This window comes from Meriones unguiculatus, chromosome 8, assembly GCF_030254825.1.
Source record: "Meriones unguiculatus strain TT.TT164.6M chromosome 8, Bangor_MerUng_6.1, whole genome shotgun sequence".
NCBI lineage: Eukaryota > Metazoa > Chordata > Mammalia > Rodentia > Muridae > Meriones > Meriones unguiculatus.
The window spans coordinates 13,029,365-13,056,727 of record NC_083356.1 but is presented as its reverse complement, the minus strand read 5'-3'; the positions used below and the strand labels follow the sequence as shown (position 1 = coordinate 13,056,727).

The following is a 27,363-nucleotide window of genomic DNA, read 5'->3' as shown; positions in this document are numbered from 1 at the left end:
AATAAAAGTCTTTTTGCTATACAGATAAAAACAAAAACAAAAATATAAATGAACATTAAGAATGAGTGGTGGGCTGAGGATACAGCACCGCGGCAGAATGTCTGTCTTCTGTGTACGAGGTCCTGGGATCAGTTCCCAGCATCAAGAGAAGGACAGTAGCTATCTGGCCTTCCTTCCTTCCTTCCTTCCTTCCTTCCTTCCTTCCTTCCTTCCTTCCTTCCTTCCTTCCTTCCTTCCTTTTCCTGTGTTGCTGGGTGCTGAACCTAGAGCCGCATGCATATTAGGCTAGCACTCTACCGCTGAGCTATATCCCTCAGGCCTCGGTTTTTATACACTAATAACAAATTATCTGAAAAAGAAAATAAAACAACTAGGCCTGTGACTCATGCCTATGATCTCAGCACTCAGGAAAAAGAGGTAAGAAGACTGTCAGGAATTTCAGGTCAACCTAAAATACTCTGCCTCAAAACAAAACAAAACAAAACAAAAAAAAAAACATACAGCAGAAAAAAATTCCATTTACAGTAGCTACAAAAATGATAGAGAATAAATTTAACTAAGGAGAGAAATGTTTTTACACTGAAAAATATATAAAACAATAATGAAATGAATGCCAGAGTGCACAAATAAATGGAAAGATAACCCATGTTTCCAGATGAAATGGTTAATACTGTTACAATGTTCAAAATAAGCCAGACACAGCATGCCTGTGATCGCAGCATTGGGGGTTAGGCATAAGAGGATCAGAAGTCACATATCAGCTGGGCCTCTAACCCTAGCACTCTAAAGGGAGAGGAAAGTGGATCTCTGTGAAACTGAGGTTCAGACTAGTCTGTAGAGAGAGTTCCAGGATAGCCAGGGCTACCCAGAAAAACCCTGTCTCAAAAAATAACAACCGAAACCAATACACAGCAGTGGCAACAACAACGAAAAAAGTTACATAGCAAAACTGAGAGTGACTTGGGTTACTTGCCATCCTGTCTCAACAGGCAACCCAAAAGGTGTGTGTGTGTGTGTGTGTGTGGTGTGTGTGTGTGTGTGTGTGTGTGGTGTGTGTGTGTGTGTGTGTGTGTGTGTGTGGTGTGTGGTGTGTGTGTGTGTGTGTGTGTGGTGTGTGTGTGTGTGTGTGTGTGTGGTGTGTGTGTGTGTGTGTGTGTGTGTGTGGTGTGTGTGTGTGTGTGTGTGGTGTGTGTGGTGTGTGTGTGTGTGTGCGCCGAGATGGGTCAGGGTTTAAAGGTGTTTGCTGAGTCTGAGACTTATCCTGAGTCTGAGCCCCAGAACCATATGGTGGAAGGAGAGAACCAGCTCCCAGAACTTGTCCTTTGGCCTCCACATGCAGGCTCTAATGTGAACATGTGCAACTACTCACACATACATTAAAATGTATATTTAAACCGGGAGAGGCGGTGCACGCCGCCTGCTCTCGAGGAGGCAGAGGCAGGCGGATCTCTGTGAGTTCGAGGCCAGCCTGGTCTACAAAGTGAGTCCAGGACAGTCAAGGCTACAACAGAGAAACCCTGTCTCGAGAAAACAACATAAATGTGTATGTATGTATGAAAATGGTGGAAAGATGGCTCAGAGGTTAAGAGCACTAACTGTTCCTCCAGAGGACCCTGGTTCAATTCCCAGCACCCACATGACAGCTCATGTTCACCACACCCGGCTTTCAGGTAATTTTTAATAGCAGTGGTGAGATGGCTCACCTGGCAAAATTGTTTGTCACCTAGCAGGAAGACCCGAGTTTAATTGTTGGAACACTATGGTGGAGAACCATATTATGGAGGAGACCCCCCCTTCATAAGCACCATCATGCATGTACCACCCACTACAAACAAATAAATGTAATACTTTTTAAGTTCTAAACACACATACACACAATATTTAAGAGACGAGAAGCTGGGTGTGGTACATGTGGGATTACAGGTACATGCCTGTAATCCCAACACTCAGGGAGGTAGAGGTGGGTGGATCTCTGTGAGTTTGAGGTCAGCCTGGTCTACAAAGTGAGTTTAGGACAGCCAAGGCTATACAGAGAAACCCTGTCTCAAAAAACAAACAAAAAACAGAGAGAGAGAGAGAGAGAGAGAGACAGAGAGAGAGACAGAGAGAGAGAGACAGAGAGAGAGGAGGGAGGGAGACAGAGAGAGGAGGGAAACAGTGTAAATCCTAGACCTCAGGAGGTAGAGGCAGAAGAATCAAGGGGTTCAAGACCAATCTCAGCTATAAGGTGAACTCAAGACCAGCCTGGGCCTATCTCAAATAAAACAAAGAAAAAGGAGAAACAGCAATCCTAAGGATGTACTTCAGCTGCATAGAGCTGACCTGGTATGTTCCCAATCTTGGGTTTCATTCACATCTCCAGAAGCCAACCAATCAACAACAACACCCCAGAAATTCATTATTGAAAAACAAGGGCTTGGGAAGAACTGTTTTTCCTTTGGTTATTTGTTTTGTTTGCTTGTTTGGTTGTTTGTTTTGCCCATTTCTCGAAGCGCATGGTGGCTCCAGCACCTCTTATTAACCTGCGGTTGTCTTTGTGTTCTAGGTCTTCTAGGTGTGGACAGGTGCTATCTGCTGCTGAGATGCTTAGGGTGGCATTTAGGGTTCACGTAAGAGATCCAGGATGGCCTCAATCTGTCAAGATCTGTCACTCAATCCCCACCGCAGAGTCACTTTTCCTAAACAGCACAGGTTCTGGAGACCTCGTTTGTTTCTGCAGTAATAACAGTGGCTCTCAACCTGTGGGTAGCAGCTCCTTTGGGGCTACAGGTCAGGTATTTACATTACGATTTATAGCAAAATTACAATTATGAAGTGGCAATGAAATAATTTTATGGTTGGGGGTCACCACAACATGAGGAACTGATTATAAGCAGCCGATGGCCATCTTGGGCTTCATGTGGGTCCACATGAAGGGGAGTGGGGGATATCTCTGACATGGACTACGTTGCCTGCTTGTTGATCGCTTCCCCCTGATGGGACTGCCCTACCAGAGGTGGGGTGTCTGGGTAGGGGGTTCCCCTAGTCTGAGGAATAGCGGAGGGAGTATGTGGGAGGAAGGGTGGGACTGGGAGGGGAGGAGGGAGGGTCCTATGACCGAGATGTAAATTGAATTAATTAAAAAAATGAAAAAAACATTAAAAAACCTCAAAAAATATGAGGAAAAAACATGAGCCAGTTAGCAGTGCTACACACCTTTTAATTCCAACACTCAGGAGGCAGAGGCAGGCAGGCCTCTGAGTTTGCAACCAGCCTGTTCTACAAAGTGAATTCCAGGACAGCCCAGACTACATGAAGAAACCGAGTTTTGAAAAACCAAAACAGCACCACCCTCCCTCAAACAAACAAACAAACAAACAAACAGCTTGAGGAACTATATTAAAGGGTCTCAGCTTTAGGAAGGTTGAGAACCTCTGTGCTAGAGACTGAAAGCAGGGCTTGGTACATTCTGTGGATCTGATGTGAGATCTTTTGGAGCCTGGTTTTCAACTAACCTCAAAGGATATATCACACCTCCTAGCACCAGCCATTTCTTCAAGGACCTTTCATTCCTTGGGTTGGAAATCATGCTTCAAATCTACATGTAGGCTCTGAGTACTATGACTTAGTGTGGACAAATGTGATTTATTATCCCCATCCCATGCCTCTTTTCTTCTTTTTTTTTAAAAAAAAAAACAAAAACAAAACACAATCTATTTAATTTTATGTGCATTAGTATGAAGGTGTAAGATCCTTTGGAGCTGGAGTTACAGACAGTTGTGAGCTGCCATGTGAGTGCTGGGAATTGAACCCGGGTCCTTTGGAAGCACGGACAGTGCTTGAGTCATCTCTCCAGCCCCTTAGAGACCCTTCTACCTTAGGCTACTGAGTCTGAGCCACTGTAACTGACTTGATCATCTCTTGAACATCCATCCATTCCCACTCTGCTTGTGGTCATTGGATACAGTATTCCTTTTGTAGCCCTCCTGACTATTGTCCCCAGAACCTGTCAGTGCCTCTTGTAGACTCTTTCCTAAACATGCCATTTCTAAAAAGGGCCCAAGGTGTGCATGGGCGGATAGCAGGGCTCCAGACCCTGCCCACTCAAGGGGAATGTCAGGCTTTTCTGGGGGATCCAGTTGCTAGGACTGTTGTGGGGCCTGAAGGAAGGAACGGGGCTTGGCATTTTCTTGATCCCTCTCCAGCCTTGCCCCTCACCACCTCAATGTTTCTATTGGCTGCATGCTGGCTCTTCTTCTTTGGCAACAAAAAGCCATCCCCTGGTTTCTGCTTATTTCCTTTTAGGGATTCCAAGGCCAAAGCTCTTTTGATAGGAAACTGAAAACACCATCAGCTTCCCTCAACCTCCATGACAAAAGTAGCTGCATAAACTGAGGCAGTGATGCTCACTTTGCTGGCCATGCCTCTCAATGCTGCTTTTGGAGCTGGAATAGGGGCTAGAGAGATGGCTCAGTATTAAAGACAAGGCTCACAACTAAAAATACAAAGGGAAAAAGCAGTTTTGTTTATGATAATGAAATGAAAATGCTTACTGCTGATAAATCTTCATCCCTCAGTATGGGTACTTAGCCATTTGTATGACAAATTGAGAAACTAGCCTGGTGAGGCAGTACATGCAGTAATCCGAGCACTTGAGAAGCTGAGGCAGGAGGATTGCAGCAAGTCTGAGGCTAGTATGACTACATAGTAATTTGCTATGTAGCCAGTGCTACATAGGAAAACCTTGACTGACTAACTCCAATAAAAATAAAGCAACAACCCTCCCTCCCAAAACAAAACTAAACCAACCAAAAAAAACAAGCAATCCCTCAATGCAGATGGGTGGACCATATCTATAATTCCATTCAGCATTCAGGAGGCAGAGGTGGAAGAAGTTCAAGGTCATCTTTGGCTACCTATCCCCAGTAAGGCCTGACATTGCTTTTCAGCGGACAGAATCTGGAGCCCTGCTATCTTGGGCCATGCACACTGTGAGACTTTTTAGAGGTGATAGATTTAAGACAGAATGTAGCCTAGCCTACATGAGACTTTGTCTCAGAAAAAAAAAGAAAAAGAAGACACTCTGGTACATTATAACATGGATAGATTGTGGAAAATATAATGTAAAATAAGACCAAAAAAGACAGACACACAGATAGAGACAAAAGGAAGATTATAGTATAATTCAACTTCTATGAGGTATCTAGAATTAAAAAAAAGAAAGCAGAACACAGGTTTCGAGGGATGAAGAGAGTTACTGTTTAAGGGATACAGGGCTTCTGTTTTGGGTACTGGGAAGGTTCTGGAAACAACGGCAAGAGACTGTAGTTACAAAATATTATGAGTGCTACAAAAACACATACTTAAAGATACTGATGGCTTAGCAGTTAAGGAGTGTGTGCCACTCTTTCAGAGGATCCAAGGTCAGTTGTTAGCACCCACGGCTGCTGGCTCACAACTGTAACTCCAGGTCCTGCCATCTCTGCCACCTGTGCTCACATGTACACACCCAGACACGCATGTAACTAAGAACAATAAAGGCAAATCTTTAAAAAATGGTCAAGGGGTTGGGGAGAGGGTCTAGTTAGCAAAGTGCTTGGCATGAAGCAGATCTCCACAACATGTAAGAAAACTGGGCATGGCTAGGCGTGTATTCTTTAATCCCAGCACTTGGGAGGCAGAGGCAGGTGGATCTTTGAGTCTGAGGCCAGCCTGGTCTATAGAGAGAGCTCCAGTTCAGCCAGGGCTACAGAGAGAAACCCTTCTCAAAGAAACAAAACAAAACAAACAACAGAAAAACTTCCACTCAAAGAAAACTACAAATACGTGCCAGCTATGCCAGTCTGGAGGATAAGCAGACAGGAGGGTCACTGGGGTTTGTTGGCCAGCCAATGTAGCTCAATCTGGAAGCTGCACTGGGAGAGCAAAAAGAGTCGGGGTAAAGAAAGCTTTGTTGCAGGAGGGATCTGACAGCCTGACCCTGAGAGATAGACTCCAGCCCCACCTGTCCTCTTCCCAGGACAAGGTTAGACTAGGTGACCTCATTCACCTTTTTCCATCCCAGGTCTGGCACCTCTGCTAACAACCATTTCTCTTTCCCTTTATTCTTTAAACACTCTGATCTTAAGGCAGGAGATAGACAGAGGGCAGTGTTCTGAAAAGTTCCCTGGTCTTTGGGTGGCTCTATTTCTAGCTATTTATTTATTTATGTTTCTCAAGACAGGGTTTCTCTGTGTAGCCCTGGCTGTCCTGGACTCGCTTTGTAGACCAGGTTGGCCTTGAACTCAGTGATCTGCATGCCTCTGCTTCCCTGAGTGCTGGGATTTATGGCGCTCTCCATCACACCCGGCTTGGGTGGCTCACCTTTCTCCATTGGCCTCACAGCCCTTACTGTGCAGGTCTGCCAGGCTGTGCCTTTTTGTTTATTTTATGGAGAACACTGAGTGACGAGGAGGGAGCCCATTCAGCCTGGTTAATAACCAGTCCAGGATGTACCACTATCAGGCCACCCCAGAAGGAAGAAACCGCTAGCCAACGGGTATGTAGAAATGGTGCCTTTATTGGTGCAGTCCGAGGGACAGGCAGGCACCGCTTCACGGACTCACTTCCCTTGGCTCCTCTCCTCAGTGGGTCTAGCTCACCCTCTCCACAGTGGGGCTGGGTAGGAGCTCCAGACTCAGGCCTTTGCACCTATGGGTACCCTGATTACAGTGTTCCAGGAAAAGTCCTGAGCTGCTCACATGTCCACTTCTGGGTTGGCTGCCAAGACAGTAGAAGGTGACTGGCGAGGGATGTGGTTGGTGTAGAGGGACAAGTAGGGCTTTCAAGTAACACCTGGCAATCCTCAGGGGCAGCGCTCGGGTCTGCACCTGCCCTGGCAGGACTGGCTAAGGCACAATGGCTGGGCCGTGTCAAGACATGGGCTGGAATCCTGGGGATCTGGCTCCGTCAACACATGTGGCTGGCTGATGCACATGAAGCTATTTTTTCCGCCGGGGGGCCGAGGAGTCACTGCTGTTGCTGCTGAGGGCGGGGGCAGCCTGCTCAGAGTTAGCTCTGGACTCCTTCTTGGGCGTTTGCTTACGTTTTTCCTCTTTGGCCAGTTTTGAGGACTGGAGCCGATGGGGGGTGAGTAGGGTCTGCACAACTCGGATAGTCACCACTGTCCCTAAGAGCCCCCACAGCAGGATGGAAGGCTCTAGAGGAGACAGCTGCAGCCGCACCCAGTTCAGTGTCTGAGCTAGGGCATTGCTGGAGCTGCGGGCCCGGAGTGGACTCTTATCCTATGGAGACAATGACCGAGAAAAGCTCACAAGGTTTATGCCTGCCACGGGCCAACACCCTGCTAACCTCTCACAGACCAGCTCACTCCTTCATACCTGAAGTCCAAACTGTTGGAGCAGTGTCTCCAGTGCTGGGTCCCCTAGGGATACAGGTGGGAAGAATTCCTCTACCCACTGGCGGTTCCACCACTCGCTGTAACAGAACTGGATGGTGAGCGTGTGGCCACAGCCCAGGCCCTGGCACCCCATCCATCACTGCAGTCCTACCTTCGATCCCCAGGCTTTGAGAACCAGTACTTATAGCGCTGGGCCCTCAGGTAGGTGGGTGGCTTATCATGAAAGGGATACTTCTCAACATGGTTCTGGACCAGCCGGATCACTGTGGCGGGAGAAGAGAGCTGAACACGGCTCTGCACCTTTCCTTCCCTTCCCAGCCCCTCTCCCAGTTTACCCCTCACCTGGCTCCTTGCCCTGCAGGAGACGTAGCACCAGGCTGGTGAACCAGGGGCTGTGTGTATGTGGGCCAAGGGCTGCAAACCACATCTGCCAATCAAGGCGTGGCTGGTGAGGTATCAGGAAAGGGGGTGGTCGACTCACATTCCCAGGTTTGTACATGAATTCAATCTCCTGACAGATGGACAGATGGTTAGCTGGGAAGGCTGGACTTGGTCCCTTTACCCCCACATCCTTTGGGAGGACTCACTGTCCAATGGTGTCCATCATAGCTGCCCTCCAGTACCACTTCGGGCCGCCCACCCAGACCAGTCATCCGGCGGAAAAGGCCAAATGAGTTGGCCAGCTGAAGATGCTCCACGGAACTGAACAGGCGATGAGCCCCAGTCCAGAGACGCCCATGGGTCCCAGGCTCCACATAGGAGTAAGGTACCTGTAGGCAAGAAGGGAATAGCTCAGTGCTGTCCCTCTTACCCTCAACCCCGTTCTCCACAGTGTTACCTACAAGGCTGATCAAGAACAAGGCCACCGTGGCAGTGCCCAGGATGGAGAGCTGGATACTGGCAAAGAACTTCCGGAGCCATCCTTGTACGTGAATCCACCTGGGAACAGGGGGCCCAAGTATGGTCAGGCCTGTTCTGAAAGCAGCCTCTTCCCCACTGCCTTCAGGCACATACATACCTCCAAAGGGCAACGAGCAACTCCCAGGCCAGGGAGGCTGCCCCCAGCCACACAGTAGGCAGGGTTATCATCTTCAGCCACTGGGAGAACTGGTGGAAGGTGAAGGCTGCCAAGGGAGGGGACTGTGATTAGCGGACCACCCAGCCCTTTTCCTTAGATCCCCGGGTTGGCACTCACTGGTTTTAGAGACGATGATATGCTCCTGCCAGTCAATTTCCAGGCCAAAGTAGTGGACGGTGCCATAGGCCAGCAGCCCATAGACAGTCAGTTCCAGCAGTAGGGACAGCATGGTCAGCAGGGCCTTGGGCCAGGCTATGGGAAAGGACAGTCACAGGTTGGCTGAGGGTCTGCAGCCAAGGGGCTGAGGTGGAGGTGGAGAAGGGGTTCTTTGGAAATACTAGGCAGATGATGTCAGGTTGGTGGTCACGACAGGATGGCACTCACAGGTGGGCATCTTCTTGTGGCATCTGGGGCCAGGCTCAGCAGAGAGGTGCCGGTCATCCAGGAGGGTAGTGGTGAGCACCAAGGTTAGCAGGTTGAAGAAATTGTAGTTGCCGGTAATGATAATCAGGACTTGCAATAATGCCTGCAAGGAAGGCCTACAATCAGATCTATGGAGGGCTGTCCTTCCTGGGCCCTACTGACTTCCAGGCTGACATTTTCAGTACACAACCTGAACTGAGTAACACATCTCCCTGTCCACAATGCTTTCCCCACAGCACCCGTCACCTGACCACTCCAAGGACTGCTCCACTCCCAACAAGACTCACTGGCCAGGGGTGAAGTCGACGCCCTCTCCTACCCACCTGAGCATAGAAGGCAGTCAATCGCAGGCGACGGATCGGGGCGAAGAACAGAGGGGGCACCGCAATCTCGATGAGGAAGGTGGCGACCACGCTGAGCTTGTGCAGCCAGACTGGCAGGTGGTGGGCAAACCACGCAGCGGGTGTGGGCAGGCATTGTGTCTCATAGTGGTAGGTGAGGGCTGCGGGTGATGGGTGGAGGTCAGGGCTGGTGAGAGCTTCCAGACCATCCCAGCTTCAGGCTCGGGGCCTTACCAGTCAGGCCCCACCACGCAGGGCAGCGGCTGGTCAGCTTGACCACACCGGAGGCGAACATGAGTCGAAACAGCAGCCAGCGCACGAGCCAGAACGGGAGGTCTTCATGGGGGAAGGCCCCTGCTAATCCACCCTGGGGGTTCTTGTGGTTGGAAGGCTGCCTCAGTGGGGCTACCAGTATAGCCAGGAAGCCTGTCTCCAGCAGCAGGGAATCCCTACAGGGAGAGGAAATATTATAAAGGGTTCCTCCCTGTTAAGGCTGCTTCCCTCACGGGGTCATCCCAGAAGAAGCAAACATCCCCGCCCAGCCTCAGGCAGAATTGACCCAGGAGTCACTCACCACTGGAAATAAAGGAACACTTGGCCCACCTGTAGGGAGAGGAGCTGTTAGAGAGCCATTTTGTGCCTGCTGCGTCAGGTGAGGCAGAGTGGGTAGCTTAGACACAGGCTGGCACTTGCCTGGCACACGGACAGGTAGGCAGCCCAGAGCAGCAGGTAGATGAGGGGATGTCGCAGGGAGTTCAAGAGCAGGGGACCCAGGGCTAGCATGGTGCCCAACAGGGTCAGCAGATCCAGACCCTGGGCAGTATCCAGCCCCAGTCTTGGTGCCTCCCACAGCAGCGTTGGTGTTTCCCACAGCTGCTGCCATCGACCCTTGCCTTGGGGCCGCAGTGTTCTTCGAGCAGGAAGGATGCCTTCTGGGCCATAGAGGCCTGTGGGAGGGCATATCCGTTAGACACTGCCTTCCTAAACTAAATTCATCCGAGGTTAGGTCCTGAAGATGCTCATCACCAGCTCCAGCGCCTCCTAATGCTCCCTGCACCCCAGGTTGTGCCTGCAGATGTTCCCACCCCAGGTAAAACTTGCTCTGCCAGATGCTCACCCCAACCTCATGTCCAGAAGACCTTCCCCCAAGTAGAGCCCATCCCTTTCCTACCTGCCCCACAGAGTCCAGGTTGAACTCTATCACCCATTTCCCTCGGGGTTCTTTAAGCCTAGACGAGAAACCTAATAGTTACGGGAAACCCACCCTGCACACCTTTCTCCCTTCGCACTCTGGTTGCCCGCAGTACACAAACTAACGTCCCCTGATCCCGAGTAGAGAGAGGCCTGGACTTCACACCCGTCTCAGGGAGCTCGTATGCAGGGTGAAGGAAGGGATGATACCACGTGTGATCCTTCCACCCTCGGCGCCCTCACCTGGGATCTGGGTGTACAGGGACGCAAAGGCGAACAAGTAGACTGCGGCCACACCCTGTAGGAAAAGCTGCCGTGGGACCCGGGAGCTCGCCATGTCCGCTACGCGGTCCGCAGAAGCAATGCCCGCTGGTCCCCTCCCACCACCCCCCCGCAACTCCGCTACAGCTCCGCCTCTGCACCACGCCCCAGCTCAGATCCGTCCGGTCTAGTCCGGGAGCTCCAGGCGCTAAGAAATCCACCGCTAACCCGCCCATAAACTCAGTGTCATCGGCTAAAGGACCGCCCTAAACGCGTAGCCACGCCCTTCGCGTAGGCCCCGCCCCCGCGAGGGCCGCCTTTTTTTTCCTCGTGTGCTTCCATTTACCTCTTCAAATCTGGGCTCGCATTACGTCATAGGTGTGCGCGCCGCGCCCTGGGGACGGACTTCCTGGGCGGGAACACCAAAATGCCGCCACAACCAGTGGCTGGTTAAGCTTGCTGGCCCTATCCGGAGCCAGAGTATGGTCCCGGGCCTGTAGTCCCTTTCTGGACATGGAGGATGTGGAGGTGCGCTTTGCTCACCTCCTGCAGCCCATCCGGGATCTCACTAAGAACTGGGAGGTGGATGTGGCGACCCAGCTGGGCGAGTATCTGGAGGAGGTGAGGGCGGCGGGGGAACGGCACGGGCCTGGGGACCCAGGCTGCACTGCCTCCCTCCGCCTCCGGGTCTGTAGCCGTCTGGTGTTTTGTCCTCAGTCTTGTTTCTTTACTCCCTCAACTCCAGTCTGCCTCTCGGAACTTTCCTCAGTTATGATGACTCTGGAGCTGTCATTTTTATGTCTCTCCCGGTTAGTGAGCTGTGTAATTGCCTTGGTTGGGTGATACTCATTTTTCCCCCCAATAAATACATTACTTCCGTTTTCGTTTGGGGGGTGCAATAGATTAGGAAGCATGATTTTTGTTTTTGTTTTTATTTTTTTGCAGTGCTAGGCATTTGACCTACCTTTGTACAAGCTTGACAACTGCTCTGTCACTAGCTTTTTTAACTTTTTTGAGGCCTTTTTTTCTTCTTGAGCCAGGCCGAGGGAGGCCTTAAACTCGAAATTTTGTCTCAGTCTCCCGGTTATTTGCAAGTGCTAATCGCCCCTACCTGGACTCCTACTGTATTTGAGAGATCTGGATCCGGAAGGGAAAGGGTTTTCGGGTCTTAGACCTCAAGCTCCGCCCACGTCTTCTCCCTAGAGTACCCGGACGCACCCACCCCCGGCGCTTGTAACTTGAGCCAGTTTTTTCCAGAAGGATCCGCCCCCGATATGTGTGGTAGGCTCGCCTGTCAGCATTTCATTCCTCCATTTTTAGCTGAAGTGTCTTATCTCTTAAGGATCTGTCCGCTCCGTCTGCATTTTTCTCTCCTCAGCCCAAAATAATCGAATTCCAGTGCTGAATAGTTACAAATCGTGTAGTGTTCTTCTTTCAAGAGACGCGCGAAACGTCTTGTAATTCATTTGGGGAGCATTTGCTGGTCTGACAACTGCCTTTTTGAAAGAGGACTTATAGAATTTCTATTTCACTGCTTCTTTTTTTTTTCTCTCAAGTGTTGAGCTTCTCGGGGTGGAGCCTTCTTTCCCTTAAAAATAGAAAATCTTCCTTGTGTGATTTTTAAAATACAGGGTTTCAACCCCATCTGGTGGGATACACCCATACTGCTCCTTGTAAGCTGTTCCAGTGCCACCACCAAATCTGTTTGTTCTAGCCACTCCCGTGGCATGTGCTGAAGCATTACATGAGCGCTTGGGTTTTATTTAAAGTGGAGCCTTTGATTTTTGGTTCAAATTCTAGCCATCTATTTTGGTAAAGAGTTTTTATAGTTATATTGCCAGAATATCACTTCAGCTCATCTGTTTCCCATTATGTCTGGTCTAGGCCTATTAAACCTAGATATTTAAAACCTCATCCAAGTTCCTAGATGGACACCATCCAGTATGAAGAATTAAAACTGGAGACAGGGATGGGGTACAGTGAACTGGAGAGATGGTTCATCAGTTCAGAGCACTGGCTGGTCTTCCAGAGGACCTAGGTTCGATTCCAAGCACCCACAGGACAGACCAGACCTATCTGTAACTCCAGTTCCAGGGCATCCAATACTGCCATCTGGCCTCTGCTGGCACCCAACACACAAGTGGTGCACAGAATGCATGCAGGCATTTTTTTTTAGAAAATTAAATCATCTCTAGAGAGATGACTGTGGTTAAGAGTACTTGCTGTTCCTGCAGAGGCCCTGGGTTTGGTTCTCAGAGCCGAAATCATGCACCTTACAATAGCCTTTAACTCTGCTTTCAAGGATTCTAGGACCATCTTCTGGTCCCATGGACCCTTGCAAGCATATGCACATCTTTGGGGGAAAAAAATGTAGTGAGGCCACAATATTGCTTTGTTTAAAGCCCTCAGGTTTTCACTGCATTTGTTGCTCAGTAGTTGTGGCTTCACCTATGGATATTCTTTACCTTGTGTGGTTTTTGTGTTTGTTTGCTTTTGTAATTTCATTTTATTATGAGCATGGGTGCATGTATGCCAGTGTGCTTGTGGAAGTCAGATGACAGCTTGTGGGAGTTTGTTCTCTTCCCCCCCCCCCCCGACAGGGTTTCTCTGTGTAGCCCTGGCTGTCCTGGACTTGCTTTGTAGACCAGGTTGGCTTTGAACTCAGAGTTCAAACTCCACCCTAAATTCTGAGTGTAAATTCTAAAAGGGTGGAGACTACATATATGCTTTCTTCTACTTTGTCAAATGCCTGACAGATATTAGGTACCGGACAAATGCTTATTAAATGAATGTGTGATCCGACGATCAACCTGCACTGCATAGGTGGTTGAGAAATGCCAAGAACAGTGTTAGGTCAGGCTGTGGAATCCGTTTCTATAAAAGGGTCTGGGGGGACACCTATAAATTTGCTTCCTGGCTTGGTCAGCCATTCTGCTTTACATAAAACTTCTTTTCTACTGCCAGGTTTGTTGACATTATTTCTGTGACCTTAGTACTTGGTAGGTGGAGATAGGAGGATCAGTTCAATATCATTTTTGGCTACAGAATAAATTTGAAGCTAGCCTGAGCTATATGAGACTTTCAAATTTCAAATAACAAGAGTGTGACTATTCTACATCTGACACTTTGATATCTTGGCCACTGGTGCTGTCCATGTTCTCTTTTTGTTTTTCTTATAGTTACCAGCGTGTTCTAACATACCTTATGACATTACTTTCTTTTATTTATCTATTGTTGGTAAGTATTTATTGTGTGACAAGAACTGCCTTAAAAAAAAAAAAAGGATAACAAGCAAAGCAAAGAGTAATGCATGCTTTGATAAAATTCCTGCTAATAGGGAGGATGGGTATCAAAGTAGGAACCACATTGTTGGATATTGTTTGGCCTAAGCATTGTTTCTTTATGTCTTATAGAAATCAATGTAGTCTTTACAACAAAATAGTCATTAGCATTGCTTTGTTTAAAGCCCTCAGGTTTTTACTGCATTTGTTTTCACTGCATATGCCGGAAGTCACAGTTGATAGTGGACAAAGCAGATCTATTCCCCCCCACTGCCTGTATCTCTGTGTTGTTACAAACAAGTGTTAGATTGGAAGGAAAAGCTTAGGATACTATGAAGGCTTTGACTGAGGGACTTGATTTTATCTGCGGTAAAAGCAGGTGCCATGTCTGGTAAGCTGAAGCAGTCTAGAGGGGACATGGTACTTGCCTCAGTGGAAGAAATGAAAATACAGCTCATAGGGGAAGATTGGTAGCTGGAAGAGACTGGTGAGTTTAGAGACATCCCTTGGAGGCCTTGTTTTGAATTTCTATTTTTTCCCCTGAGTGGCAGGAAGCCTGTAAAGAGCAGACAAGAAAAGACTGGAGGTCTGGGAGAGCCCTGTTTGAGGTTGGGCTGGGTCAGAGCAGCTGGCATTAGCGAGTAAGCTGAAGTGGTAAGGGTCTGATGCTAGGTTGAACGGGCAGGTGAGCAAAAGAAGAGAGGAGCTGAGATCCTTCAGTTTCCGGGGTTCAGTGGGGATGCTTGGAGTCCAGCATGGACCTGTCCATTTGACTCTTGTTTATCAAAATCTGGATAGCTGAATAAGACAGGTGGACATATGGGATAAGAGTGTCTGCAAGAACCATGAGTTCAATCCCCAATACCTTGAGGAACAACTGTTCTGTGGGTGTCTTGATTTTTTTTTTTTCCTGAGATCCTCAGTAGGTATTTGTAAATAGAACCCCTCAGGAAGAAAGCTGTTCTGAGGATAGGTTTAGCAATTGTTGACATGTGTATGGCTGGTAGCTTGAACAGGGTTGGACAGATGCACGTGTTAGAAGGTTTGCATCTGCCCATTCCTGTTCAAGGGGAAAAAATTAACCAAAACACTGGTTAAGAGCCAAGGCTCACAGAGGCCACGAAGGATTGCAGAGGAGAGCTGCTTATGGCACCATTTCCTGCTTTTTCCAATCAAAGGATAGAGAGTGCTGTATTTGTCTCTGTCTTCTTTTCCTTCTCTTAGGGTAAAGGGTCTTTCTGCTGGATTCTGTCCCAGTCAGTTTTTGTACCTGGGTGGGTACAATGTGGAGGGCTGATGAGAGCTGATATGCAGTATCCTTTGGAGACCTCCCTCTTCCAAAACACTTGGTCTCAAAGGATCTGGGAACTAGGAGAATCACAAAGATCTAGCTTTCCTCTAGAAACACCCAGAGGCACCTGGCAAGATCAAGACTTGCAGCTATCCGTGTTTGTGTGTGGTAGATTGAGCTGCGCTGGGAGGAAGTGAGCAGAGGCTTCTGTACTGTATCTGATTTTCTTTGAGACTGTTCCAGGTTGACCTTGAATCCTGCCTCAGTCTCCCAACTGCTGGGATCATAGGCACTCCCACCAAGTCCAGCTCACTAATGTTCTTTCTTGCAGCTGGACCAGATCTGCATTTCTTTTGATGAAGGCAAAACCACAATGAACTTCATTGAGGCAGCACTGTTGATCCAGGGCTCAGCCTGTGTCTACAGTAAAAAGGTGGGTTCCACGTACTGCTGCTGTTTGTGCTTTAGTGTTGGGCTCCTTTCAGGGCAATAGCAGTGTACAGTTATCTGTAACTTGCCTATACTGTGGGTCACACTTCAGATTGCTTCACAGCTTTCAATGCCAAAGAAAACCTGGAGTTTATAGTTTGCTTTTTTGAGATCCATTCCATGCATCCCAGGCTGATGTCAAATGCTATGTATATCCTAGGAAGATAGCCTTGAACTTCTGGTGCCTTTCCCTCCACCTCCTGGAGTGTCAGTATGACAGGTGTAATTCACCATGTCCAATTTTTGCAGTCCATGGGCTGGGGGTCAAAGCTAGGGCTTCATGCATGCTTCACATGCTTCACCAACTGAGCTATATCCCCAACATGTTGAGTTTTTTTTTTTTTTGACAGGGTTTCTGTTAGTATTTATTTTAAAGTGATGCCACACACACAACAGATGTTATATAAAAGAGATTTGTTGGATGGTGGTGGAGAGATAGAGAGAAAAAGGAAAGAGAGAGACGTGGTTGGGGGGTGTCCCAACAGAGAAAGGAGAGAGAACGAGAGCAAGAGAGCAAAGTAAGAGGCAGGGGTCCATTTATAGCTCCTGCGCAGATGAACCACACCTGCCAGGAGTGTCTATCTGGCCAGTGACACATGATGACATCATATATTGCTAGGCAAACCAGAAGCAGGCTGCCTAAATACTAACAGTTTCTCTGTCTCATCTTGGCTGTCCTAGACTTGCTTTGGAGACCGGGCTGGCCTCAAACTCACAGAGATCCGCCTGCCTCTGTCTCTCCAAGTGTTAGGATTATAGGCAAGTGCTGGGATTATAGGTATGCATCACTGTGTGGCTTCCAAACTGTTCTTTTTTGAGGCAGGATTTTATTAGCTCAAATTGGCCTTGAGCTTATTCTGTGGCTGAGGATTGCCTTGAACCCCTGATATCCTTGCCTTTGCAACTCAGGTGTTTGGATAGCAGGCATGTTCTACAATGCCCAGGTAAATTTGAGTTTCAAATGGCAAGACCAAGAGATGGTTCAGCTGGCAGAACTCTGCTGTATAAGCATCATGCTCCTGCTCAAGCAGTCTTCCTCCTCATGGTGACTCTCATGCTGACCTCATCCTCTTCTCTCTGCTCCACCAATCAGAGATAATGGAGAACAATTTTTATATTACTGTTCTTCAATAGTAATGACAATGCAACCAGATCTCTGGGCACAGAAATCAGCATCTGAATACACAGTGCACAAGACCAACCCCCAACTGGAGACCAGTAAGAAGCAAGTGAAAAGTCAGGTGGCCATGGTGAACACCTTTAATCCCAGGCAGAGGCAGGCAGATCTCTGAATTTGAGCCCAGCCTGGACTACAAAGTGAGTTCCAGAACAACAAGGGTTACACAGTGAAACCCTTTCTCAAAACAAACAAACATAAGAAAGGAAGAAGAATGAAAGAAAAGAAGCAAGTGAAAGATCAGGCTGGTCCACTATGGACCTTGTGTTCTCAGAGGGCTGTCAGAGACTCACAGCATCTTCCTGTGAATGGGGTAGCCTAGCTAGGAGAAGGAGCTGCAGCTGGCCTTGGACTGGGCAAAAGAACAGTGGGTACTATGTGTGAGACTCTGCTCCATGCATGGTGAGCACCCATTGTCACATGGCTATGACCTGTGTCGAGGAGGCTGCACTTGTGGATTTGTGGACTATGGGACAGGGAAGAGGTAGAGACTCCAGCTGTCAAAGTGATTCTGATGAGACTGGTTTGTCTTGACTTCATTATTTTTGTTATGTACTTGTGTTCTGTGCATGTGTGTGGACATGAGTGTGGAACCTTGAAATTGATGTCTTGTTTCTTTACTTGATCTCCGTCCACTTTTTTTTTTTTTTTTGAGACAGGGTCTCTCACTTAACCTGAAGCTTACTGATTCCTTTGTGAGCCTCAGGACTCCTTTGTTTTGTTTTGTTTTACTGAGACAAGGTTTCTCTGTGTAGCTATGGTTGTCCTGGACAGTACAAGACCAGCTTTGTAGACCAGGCTGGCCTTGAACTCACAGAGCTCTGCCTGCCTCCACCTCTCTGAATGCTGGGATTACAGGCATACACCAACATGCCTGGATTCAGGGCTCCTTTTATCTCTGCTGTCCCAGCCTTCCTCAAGTCTGGGGTTACAAGCATGCACTGCCATGTTTAGCTTTTTAACTTGAATTCTGAGGATTCAAACTCAGATTCATGTGTTTGCTTATGGTTTCATCTGGTACTTATGTGTGTGGGTGTGTGCACACAAGTGCAGGTACTCTCTGAGGCCTAAGGCATCAGATTCCCCTGGAGTTGGAGTTACAAGTGGTTGTGAGTATCTGCTGTGGGTGCTGGAAACCAAATTCAGGTTCTCTGAAAGAATAGCAAACACTCTTAACTGCTGACTATTTCTCAGCCCCAGAGAATTATTTTTATGTTTGCATTTTCGTGTTTTTGTTTGTGTATCCATTTGCCTTGTTTTCAGACAGTAGCTTGGCATACAGCCCAGCCTGGCCTTGAATCTAAGATTCTCTTGCTTTAGCCTGTGAGTACTGGAGCAAGCTTGTCAAGTTTTTAGTTTGTTTTTTTGAGATGGGGTCTCACACTCTAACCCAGAACTTACTGATGCATTGACTGGCATCAAACTCATGATAATCCTCCTGTTTCCATGTGCTGAGGTTGCAGGCATATACCACCACTCTGAATAGTGGGAATTACTTAATAGTAGGAAAACCGCTTGGCTTGTATGGAGATTTGGAGGTGATGGCCAAATTTGGTGTGTACTAGTGTCTAATAAGAAAGGTCTCCTGCTCTGGGGGATGTTCCCAAGCAGCATTTTGGATAGGCCTGTCCTTTCCACATCCTTACTGCCTGCCTCTGGTTGCCAGGTGGAGTACCTCTACTTGCTGGTCTACCAGGCTCTCGATTTTATTTCTGGCAAGAGGTGAGTACTACAAATGAGCCCTGGGGAAGAGGCTGTCATCCTCTTAACTGTGCCCTGCTTTCAGCTTGGGAGGCTCCTGAAGCTTCCCAGGATGTCCTTGGTATGTTTTACTCTCTCAGGCAAGCCAAGCAGCAATCTGTACAGGAAGATGGGAGCAACAGGGCTGTCAATTCAAGGACGCCCGATGAAACAGAGGATGAGGTGAGTTGGGGCATGTAGACTCTGCCCTGTGTGCTTGCCTGGCCCTGCTCCCATGTGTACTTGCTGTCTCCTGCAGCTCCTGTCACTGGATGACTTCCCTGACTCCCGGGCTAATGTAGATCTGAAAAATGACCAGGCATGCAGTGTGAGTATCTTGGTCCTTGTAAGGTGGGGATGGCAATCTTAGTGCTGCCCCATGTAGAACTCAGAGCTCTCCCCTCCCCACCCACAGGAGCTGCTTATCATACCCCTTCTGCCCATGGCCCTGGTGGCCCCTGATGAATTGGAAAAGAACAACAGCCCCTTGTATAGGTACAGCTTTGAGCTAGCGTGGGAGAGAGGGGCAGGAAGCCTGCCTGGAAGGGCCTCTGCAGCAAGTATGTTTTTGCCAACACAGCTGTCAGGGTGAGGTCTTGGCCAGCCGGAAGGATTTCAGGATGAACACGTCTACCCCTCACCCCAGAGGCTCCTTTATGTTGGATCCAGTGGGGATGTGTCCTGTGGAGCCTGTGGATGTCTACCCCGTGACGAGCCAGAAAGGTAAGGGTTTGGATGTGGGGCTTAGTGGGGAGGAAGCAGTGCAAGTCTCTCTTCTGGGAGACTACTGTTGGGTGCTTTATGCCTGCCATCTCTAGTCTTAGAAGCTGTCTCATGCTGCCTGCCTTTTCAACTTTGTATAGGCTGGCCAGAGCTTCTCTCCCTCATCTTTTTTGTACCTTGCTTGCCAGACAACAAGGTTATAGCTCAACTCAGTACTAGGGGTCTGGTACCTGGTGTTCTCCTTAATCCCGGGCTTGGGGCCTGCTGGGTTCTGCTTTCGCCTGATGGTCTAGAAAGGCTCATTGGGCACCAGGGGGGGACCTTGTAGGGGTGGCGCTGGCCCTGACCAGTTTACTATCTATCTCTCCCAGATGCTGAGGAGCAGCCAATGGAAGTTTGTAGGAATGGCAGTCCTGTTCCTGTACTCAACATCTCCCAAGAGCCAGGTGAGAAGAGAGCATCAGGGAGGCAGAGCTCAGCGGGATCTGACTTTGGGTGCTCTCAGTTTCTCTGCCTGTCTTGTCTGCTTCCTGTTCATTGGTTTTTGGGGAACAGTCCTAATAGTAGCAGATATAGTCTTCTGTTGGCTGTCTGTGCTGGGGCTCAGTCTTCAGTGAGATTTGCTTTCCTGAGTCTCTTCTGGGTAAATGTAGATGGCAACAAAGAATATTTGTAGTTTGGTTGTAGCACCAGGGTTCAATCCCCAGCATTAATAAGTAAATAAGCAACTACATAAATATTTGCGAAAAATATGGTAAACTAACCAAAGCATGCCAGTATGAGGAAGAGAGGATAAAGCCTGGTTCAGTTTTTCAAGTGCTAACATGATGCTGAGGAGAGATTGGCCTGTCTATCTCCTCTGAGAGTTGGCCGTGAGCCCCCTCATGGGAGCTCCATCTGCTGCCTAGCCTCCAGCCTCTTTAGGGCTAACTGGTTTCTTGGTTCTTGCCCAAACATTTCTCTAGAAGGCCCAGAGCTCAGCGGTGGAGATGAGGATGCAGAGGATGTAGCAGAGCTTCCGGAGGTTGCTCTAGAGCCTGCAGAGCCCAGGACCTCACAGCAGGTGGGATACCAGTGAAGCTGCAGAGCTCAAGCTGTCAACGGAGCAAGCCTGGTCCTGGGGCAGAATTAACATCACATGGGGACAACAGTGTAGTGGCGTTGGCCCCTGTCTGGCACATTGGTATTGTCCATCATTCTAATTTTGCGGATCCTCTCAGAGGGGGTGTTTATCCAAAAGTCTGGCCATTCTCCAGACAGACTGTTTAATGGCAGCCCCCCTCTTTAAGTAGAATGGTTGGGGATGTAGCTGCGTGCTGGAATTCTTGACTAACCTATGGGAAGCCCTGAGTTTAATCCCCAGCACTATAGTAAGAATACGGTAAATAACTAGCAGCCTGTAGCGATGGCTCAGCAGTTAAGAGTGTGTACTGGCTTTGCAGAGGGCCCAAGTTCTGGTCCCAGCATGCGTGTCAGGGAACTGTTGGTCACTCCAGCTCCAATAAGCATCTAGTACCACCTCCACAGGCATGTGCATTGACTGCCTCTCCACACACATACAGAATTAAAAAACAAAACAAAACAAAATAAAAAAAACACTCAGGCAGGGTCATTGATGCTTGTAATCCCTAAACCCTGGGGACTGAGGCAGGATTGTGAAGGGTTTTAGGCCAGCTTAAGCTATGTATTGAGAGCCTGTCTTGGAAAAAAAAAATCCACTGGTGAGCTAGGAAGATGGCTCAGTGGTTAAAACACTTGTTGTATAAGCATGGGGACCCACGGACCAGGGTTTAGCGCCCCAGAAGCCACATAAATGTTGGGTAGGTGCAGCAGCCTGTGGGGAATTCCAATCCTGGACGGTTGAGACAGCACACCCAAAACAAGCTGGCTAACAAGACTAAACATGAGAGTGTGTGATTCTCCCTTCTCCACCAAAAAGGGAGAAATTCTTTCTTCCAGAACCAGTCTGATGTATTTAGGAGTATATGGTAACATTTATTAATTCCGGATGGATGTTATAGTCTATTATTAATTTAGTTTGGTTTGGTTATTGGAGCTAGGGCCTCATTTTGTAGCCCAGGCTAATCTTGAACTTGTGTGATCCTTTTGGCTCAGCCTCCCAAGTGTTGGGACAAGTATGAGCCACCATGCCAGGATATCATGCTCCCTCCTTGTTTGTTCAGTTATTTATATTTATGGTGTTAGCTGTTGTACCTAGTGTATTGTACACGCTACTATCCTATAGAGTGACACACCAGCGATACTGCGTTTTTAAAGGAAAATTTTCCTTGGCAAAATTTTCCCGATGACTAGTTCTCCTTAGGATTGTTTATGTTTGTGTATGTAGGGGCCAGAGGCTTGAGTTTCATTTAATTTCCTTTTATTTCATGTGTGTGAGTAAACTATATGCATGCATTCATGGTGCCTGTGGAGGTCAGAAGAGTGTGTTAGGAACCAGACTTGGGTCCTGTGTAGGAGGAGCCAGGCTCTTAACTGATGAGCCATCTCCAGTTCCTGCCCTGTTTTCTGAGATAGGGTCTCACGAAGTCCTGGGGGCTCATCTGTTAGGCTAGGCCAGCCTGCCAATCAACCCCATGAAGCGGCCTGTCTCCACCTCCCCAATACCACGCTTCTGCTTCTGTGCGAGATTGAGACCAAAAGTCCTACAGCAACTGTTTGCTCTGGTTGATTTTGCCATAGCCCCTAGCTATAGGCTTCTGAACTTGTAGTGTGCAGGAAGGGACAGTGAGCTAGTGGGGCACATAGCCTGCTCAAAAGTTTCGTGAGCCTTTGTGTTCTAGTCACACACAGTTATACCATTATACAGTAATACAGAGGGCCCATGGTTTGTGCTTCTCTCTCCCAACTGCTTTAGCACCTTACTAACTTGATTCATATGCTGAACTATACTGCTCAGATCTGCCAAAGCCTCTCCTGCATCATCAAGATCACACCTCACCACAGGACTCCTAGACCCTTACCTCTGTCCCCATGCCAATCTCAAGGTCACTTCTTAAGACCTGTCCTGTGAACATAGTTCTGTGTGGCCTGGCAAATGGATGTTCAGACACAGCTGCTCCTAGTCCCAGTTCCCTTACAAGTGCTTTATCCTTCCTCTGCTAATTTTTCATCCCCAGACATTTCTGCGGACCTCAGATAGGTAACCAAGTTCCTAATGGCTCTAATAAGCCAATCCTACTGATTCCCTCCATGTCTCTAGCTATGCATCCTTTGCCTTAAGGAGGAATGGGTAGTTACAGTATTCATTTTCATTTTCTACCTCCATAGCTGTCAGGCCAAACCCATCCACTTCCATGTCCCACAACCTCACAAGCTAGGCTGTAGCAGGATCCTTTTTGGGGGTGTGTGTTGGGGGGGAGACAGCATTACTCCTTTAAAAGTGTTCCCCACCTCCAGTAGCTCAAGTACTGATTACCATAGTTTCTTGTACTGGGCCATTGTTATTTTCTTTATCTCATGCTGGATCACACATTTTTCCCTTTTTTACCATTACAGGTCGGACCTGAGGGGTATTTTATCTTTTTTTTTTTTTTTTGAGACAGGGTTTCTCTGTGTAGCCTTGGCTGTCCTGGACTCAAGTTGTAGACCAGGCTGGCCTCAAACTTACAGTGATCCACCTGCCTCTTCCTCCCAGAGTGTTGGGATCAAAGGCATTTGCCAACACGCCTGGCTTTGTAATCACATTTTGTCATGTTCTCCTCCTTACTCTTATTATTTCCATGGGTTTTGATTTCTTAGATCCCAGGAAGGGCTTTTGAACATGAATCTAATTTGTATGTTATTTTCCTTTCAGCCTCCAAGCTCTAAGAAATAGCAAGTCAGTGCCTCTGTTTTATCCTCTAATTTATCTCATTTACCTGCCAGATCAGAGGCTAGCATGAGAGTTGCTAACTGCGTCTCCCTTTATTGTTGCAATTGCAATTTCTTCCTTATACAAAGAAGTTCTCGCTTGGCTGCCATCTCTGCCTCAAGTACATTTCTTACACTACACAGCAATAGCCAAGCAACTTCCTCCGCCTTGTGCTGATAATTTCCATCCTGGTGCACTGTCAGAGAGCACAGAATTTTCTCAAACCTTTTAGCTGTTTTCAGGGCATCTCCATATTCCTATGATGGAACCGCCTCATCAAGCCAGGCATGCCATCCCATAGCACATAGATGAAGACTGTCACCCTGACATTCCCTTCTCAAGTACTTTTTTTTTTTTAAGATTTATTTATTTATTTTATGTATATAAGTGACAGACAAGGGCACTAGATCACTTTATAGATGGTTGTGAGCCACCATGTGGTTGCTGGGAATTGAACTCAGGACCTCTGGAAGAGCAAACAGTGCTCTTAACCACTGAGCCATCTCTCCAGCCCCCTCTCAAGTACTTCTGTTTCATCCTCTTTTGTTCTGTCACTCACCTGTTCAGGTGTCAGTTGGATGCTGGGTGACATTCTTTCTGGGGAGATGTGAACGAAGGCCTACTCACGCTGTACAGGGAACTTAAAAGCTGTAAGCCTGGAGCCACTGCACAGGCAGCAGGTAGCTCAGCAGGTTGGAGAGTGGCCTTTGCTGATGGCTCAGCTTGTCTGAGCGTCTTATACACAGTTTGGCTGATCTCTGCTTCTAAACCTAAGTGTTTAGGCTGTTGGAGAACCTTCTCTCAGCAGTCTTCATTGTTTTTAAACTCCTGAGGAGTTAGGGGCTTAGTGAATCTGGTCAGTTTTAGAAACTTCCTGAAGCTTTTGAGTTGTTTATTTCCTGAGCTTGAGCTTCCTTGCAGGACGGTTATGACTCATTACACTAGCAAAATTAGGAAGTAGTAGTGAAAATACTTTTATGGTTGGGGTCACCACAACATGAGGAACTATATTAAAGGGTCACAGCATTAGGAAGGTTGAGAACCACTTCCTTAGTGTAGCAGAAAGCCACCTGTAGCAGTCTGTTTTTGTTTTTTAATTCTGTTTGGGGTGTTTAGGCCTCTACCTTCCTTTCAGTAATCACCAACCTTAAGTTGGAGAAAGAAAATGTTAGTGGGTGGAGGGGACCCAGACCCCTTTACTTCTTCCAGCTATTTAGGGTCAAGGGGTTCTTTTAGGGCTCTATACCAATCTCCATGTCACTGCACCCTGAAGCATTTCTCTAGTCTGTCTCCTCCAAACCGTCATACTGTCTCTGGTCTCTCCAAACTGCTCCATGCCACACATCAACACCGAATGCCACATGGTCGATTTCTTGCTCTCATATTTATACTCTCAGAGTCCTAGACCACGCCCCTCTCTGTGCTGCACATGGAAGGACGTTACCAGCTGGCAAGGATCACACCCCGCACATGACAGTTAACAGGTGTGGACAAACTATAGCCCAATTAAAATCCCACACTTGGGATTCAAACAAAAGCATTAATACAGAAAGAAACCAAAACTTCCATTACACCTTAGACTTTATGTGTTAGGGACTGAACTCAGGTGCTCATGCTCGCAGGGCACCTACCCACTTTTCCCAGCCCCTCCTTAAAGTTTTTACTTTTTGATCTTTGATTCAGGCCCTAAGAGGGTCCTTGAACCAGGCGCACATGGTTTTGATGTGAGCCTAAGCAGAACCTCTGGGATCTTGAGAGCCTTGGGTGGACAGGAGAGGAGAGCCTATGGGCTATTTCTTGCAGGATGTCACCTTGCCAAGGAGATACATGCTGAGGGAACGACAAGGGGCCCTAGAACCTTCCTCCCGGCTACAGGTAAGGAATGCCAGGTCCCTGTGCCCTGGCAGGAGGGTATGTTTAAGGACATCACCCGTCCTGCCTTTGCTCTGTTGGCCTTTAGAACAACACTTCTTCCAGAAACTTAAATCCTCCACCATGCAGCTCTGGGCCTCTGATCCTGGGTTGTCACCACATGTTTCAGCTCTGGTAGGGAGGGCTTATGCTTTCCCCAACTCAGCTTCCGCTTTTTTGTGTGTTTCAGGAGACCCCAGACCCCTGGCAGAGCCTGGACCCCTTTGACTCCCTGGACTTTAAGCTCTTCCAGAAAGGTAAGTAGGATTGGTGGTACCTCACTCATGCTCCCCTGCCTAGGGATACTGAGTTAATGAGGTAATGGATGGGAGGGGGGTTCTGTATCCCCTTTCCTTGGCTACTCTTGAGGCAGTCCCCCTCTGCCGCCAGGGAAACCCTACTCTGTGCCATCCTGTGTGGAAGAGACTCCAGGACAGAAGCGCAAGAGGAAGGGTATCACCAAGCTACAGGACTTCCACCAGTGGTACCTAGCTGCCTGTGAGTGAGTGGGCTAAAGCGGCACACCCTTTTGCCTGAGTGCTGCGAGTTTTGGCCTGGCTCTTGCTAACCACTCTCTCACAGATGCTGAACATACTGAAGGCAGGAGGCTTCGGCGGAAGGGCCCAACCTTTGCAGGTGAGGCTGGGGTCTTGTGTACCTAGTCAGAGAAGATAGTCTTTACCTACCTTCCCCAGCTCTACCCCCATCCTCCCTGCCAGGGTCACTTGAAGTTCTGGGTGGACAAGTGTGAGCTTGGGCTGGATGGGGAAGCTCCTCAGAAGGTCTTTGTCTGCAGACATGGAAGTCCTGTACTGGAAACATGTAAAAGAACAACTAGAGACCCTTCAGAAGCTGCGGAGACGTAAGGCAAGTACCCATAGTACTTGTACCCATAGTCAGAGACCCCACAGGGCCTGGAAGATGAGTTTCCTCACACATGTTCTCCGGATAGGTGACTGAGAGATGGCTGCCCAGGGCCAAGGAGGATCTATGGCCTGTAGAGGAGGAACGCTTGGAAGAGTCCCTAGAAGAACTAGGGGTAGCAGGTAGATGCCTGTTGATGGGCCGTGGGGGGAGGGTGTTCGTGTTCTCAGCACCTACTGCTGGCTGAGCAGCTGCCTGGTCACCTCTCCCATGTCTCAGCAGATGACTTTCTAGAGCCTGAAGAGTATGCAAAGCCTGAGGAGGTGATGCCTGGGGAAGCTGCTGACCTAGGTAGGTCTGGGTGCTGAGACAGTACTGAGATGTGCTGAGGGAGCAACAACTGCAGGAGGGGAGAACATGTGGCCCTATGGCTGCAGCAGCTCATGGTTGGGCTTTCTAGATGCAGAGGCTATGCCAGAGTCCCTGAGATACGAGGAGCTGGTCCGAAGAAATGTGGTAGGCCTGGGTCACAGAGGTGGGAGCCGTGGGGGGCCTCCTGGGTCCTTAGGGGCAAGGGAGAACCCACTGGTCCTTCTGCAGGAACTCTTCATTGCCACCTCCCAGAAGTTTGTTCAGGAGACAGAGCTGAGCCAACGCATCAGGGACTGGGAAAACACCATTCAGCCAGTGCTCCAGGAGCAGGTAAGGCATGCTGCTTGGGAACTAGAGCCTCCTACCACCAGCCTTTGCTTTGTCCAGAACTGTCTCTCCACTTGGAGCTAACATGTCCCTTTCCTGTGTAGGAGCAGCACGTGCCCTTTGATATCCACACCTATGGGGACCAGTTGGTTTCACGGTTCCCCCAGCTCAATGAGTGGTGTCCCTTTGCAGAGCTTGTGGCTGGGCAGCCTGCTTTTGAGGTGTGCCGCTCCATGCTGGCCTCCTTGCAACTAGTAAGTGGCCTGGGGTGCAAGGGATGGGGAAACACCCCGGGACTCTGCTGATGCCTCGTCTCCACAGGCTAATGACTATACGGTGGAGATCACCCAGCAGCCAGGACTGGAGGCAGCTGTGGACACCATGTCTCTGAGACTGCTTACACACCAGCGAGCCCACACGCGCTTCCAGACCTATGCTGCCCCATCCATGGCCCAGCCTTGAGTGCAGAGTGCTGAGGCAGGGGTGGAAGGCAGTACATACATGGAAGCCTTGTGTCCCTAATGTGCGGTGGGGCCATTTACTCCAGTGCTGCCTACTGGCTGGCCTAGCCTAATAAAGTGGTATTGCTACCGTACCTGTTCACCCAACAAACCACTTAAATGGACTGCTGGTGTAGAGCACACA

General features: G+C 48.6%; 2 protein-coding genes across 9 annotated transcripts; one reads left to right on the top strand and one right to left on the bottom strand.

Moving 5' to 3' along the window:
• Positions 1-6,518: 6,518 nt before the first annotated feature.
• On the bottom strand, positions 6,519-10,918 carry Lmf2 (lipase maturation factor 2). The gene is made up of 14 exons (XM_021638987.2): positions 10,655-10,918; positions 9,914-10,167; positions 9,795-9,823; positions 9,455-9,669; positions 9,203-9,381; positions 8,841-8,982; positions 8,574-8,708; positions 8,397-8,502; positions 8,221-8,317; positions 7,966-8,148; positions 7,721-7,889; positions 7,530-7,641; positions 7,359-7,455; positions 6,519-7,262 (listed from the first exon to the last, which is right to left on the bottom strand). The coding sequence occupies exons 1-14, from the start codon at positions 10,746-10,748 to the stop codon at positions 6,960-6,962; spliced, it is 2,115 nt and encodes a 704-aa protein (XP_021494662.1). The 5' UTR covers positions 10,749-10,918; the 3' UTR covers positions 6,519-6,959.
• Positions 10,919-11,072: 154 nt separating this feature from the next.
• Ncaph2 (non-SMC condensin II complex subunit H2) lies at positions 11,073-27,330 on the top strand. 8 transcript variants are annotated; one of them, XM_060388825.1, is made up of 21 exons: positions 11,109-11,200; positions 11,418-11,481; positions 15,576-15,677; positions 18,577-18,632; positions 18,752-18,833; positions 18,910-18,978; positions 19,066-19,145; positions 19,231-19,373; positions 19,745-19,819; positions 20,339-20,436; positions 25,048-25,119; positions 25,346-25,412; positions 25,546-25,653; positions 25,738-25,791; positions 25,952-26,022; positions 26,108-26,201; positions 26,299-26,370; positions 26,480-26,535; positions 26,620-26,721; positions 26,823-26,972; positions 27,040-27,330. In XM_060388825.1, exons 1-21 carry the CDS (start codon positions 11,193-11,195, stop codon positions 27,178-27,180), a joined length of 1,764 nt encoding a protein of 587 aa, XP_060244808.1. In that variant the 5' UTR covers positions 11,109-11,192; the 3' UTR covers positions 27,181-27,330. The 8 variants fall into 8 exon arrangements, with proteins under 8 accessions (XP_060244807.1, XP_021494613.1, XP_021494612.1 ...); XM_060388824.1 differs by lacking the exon at positions 11,418-11,481 and having other exon boundaries at positions 11,073-11,293; positions 20,342-20,436; XM_021638938.2 differs by lacking the exon at positions 11,418-11,481 and having other exon boundaries at positions 11,074-11,293; positions 26,302-26,370.
• The last annotated feature ends 33 nt before the right edge of the window (positions 27,331-27,363 follow it).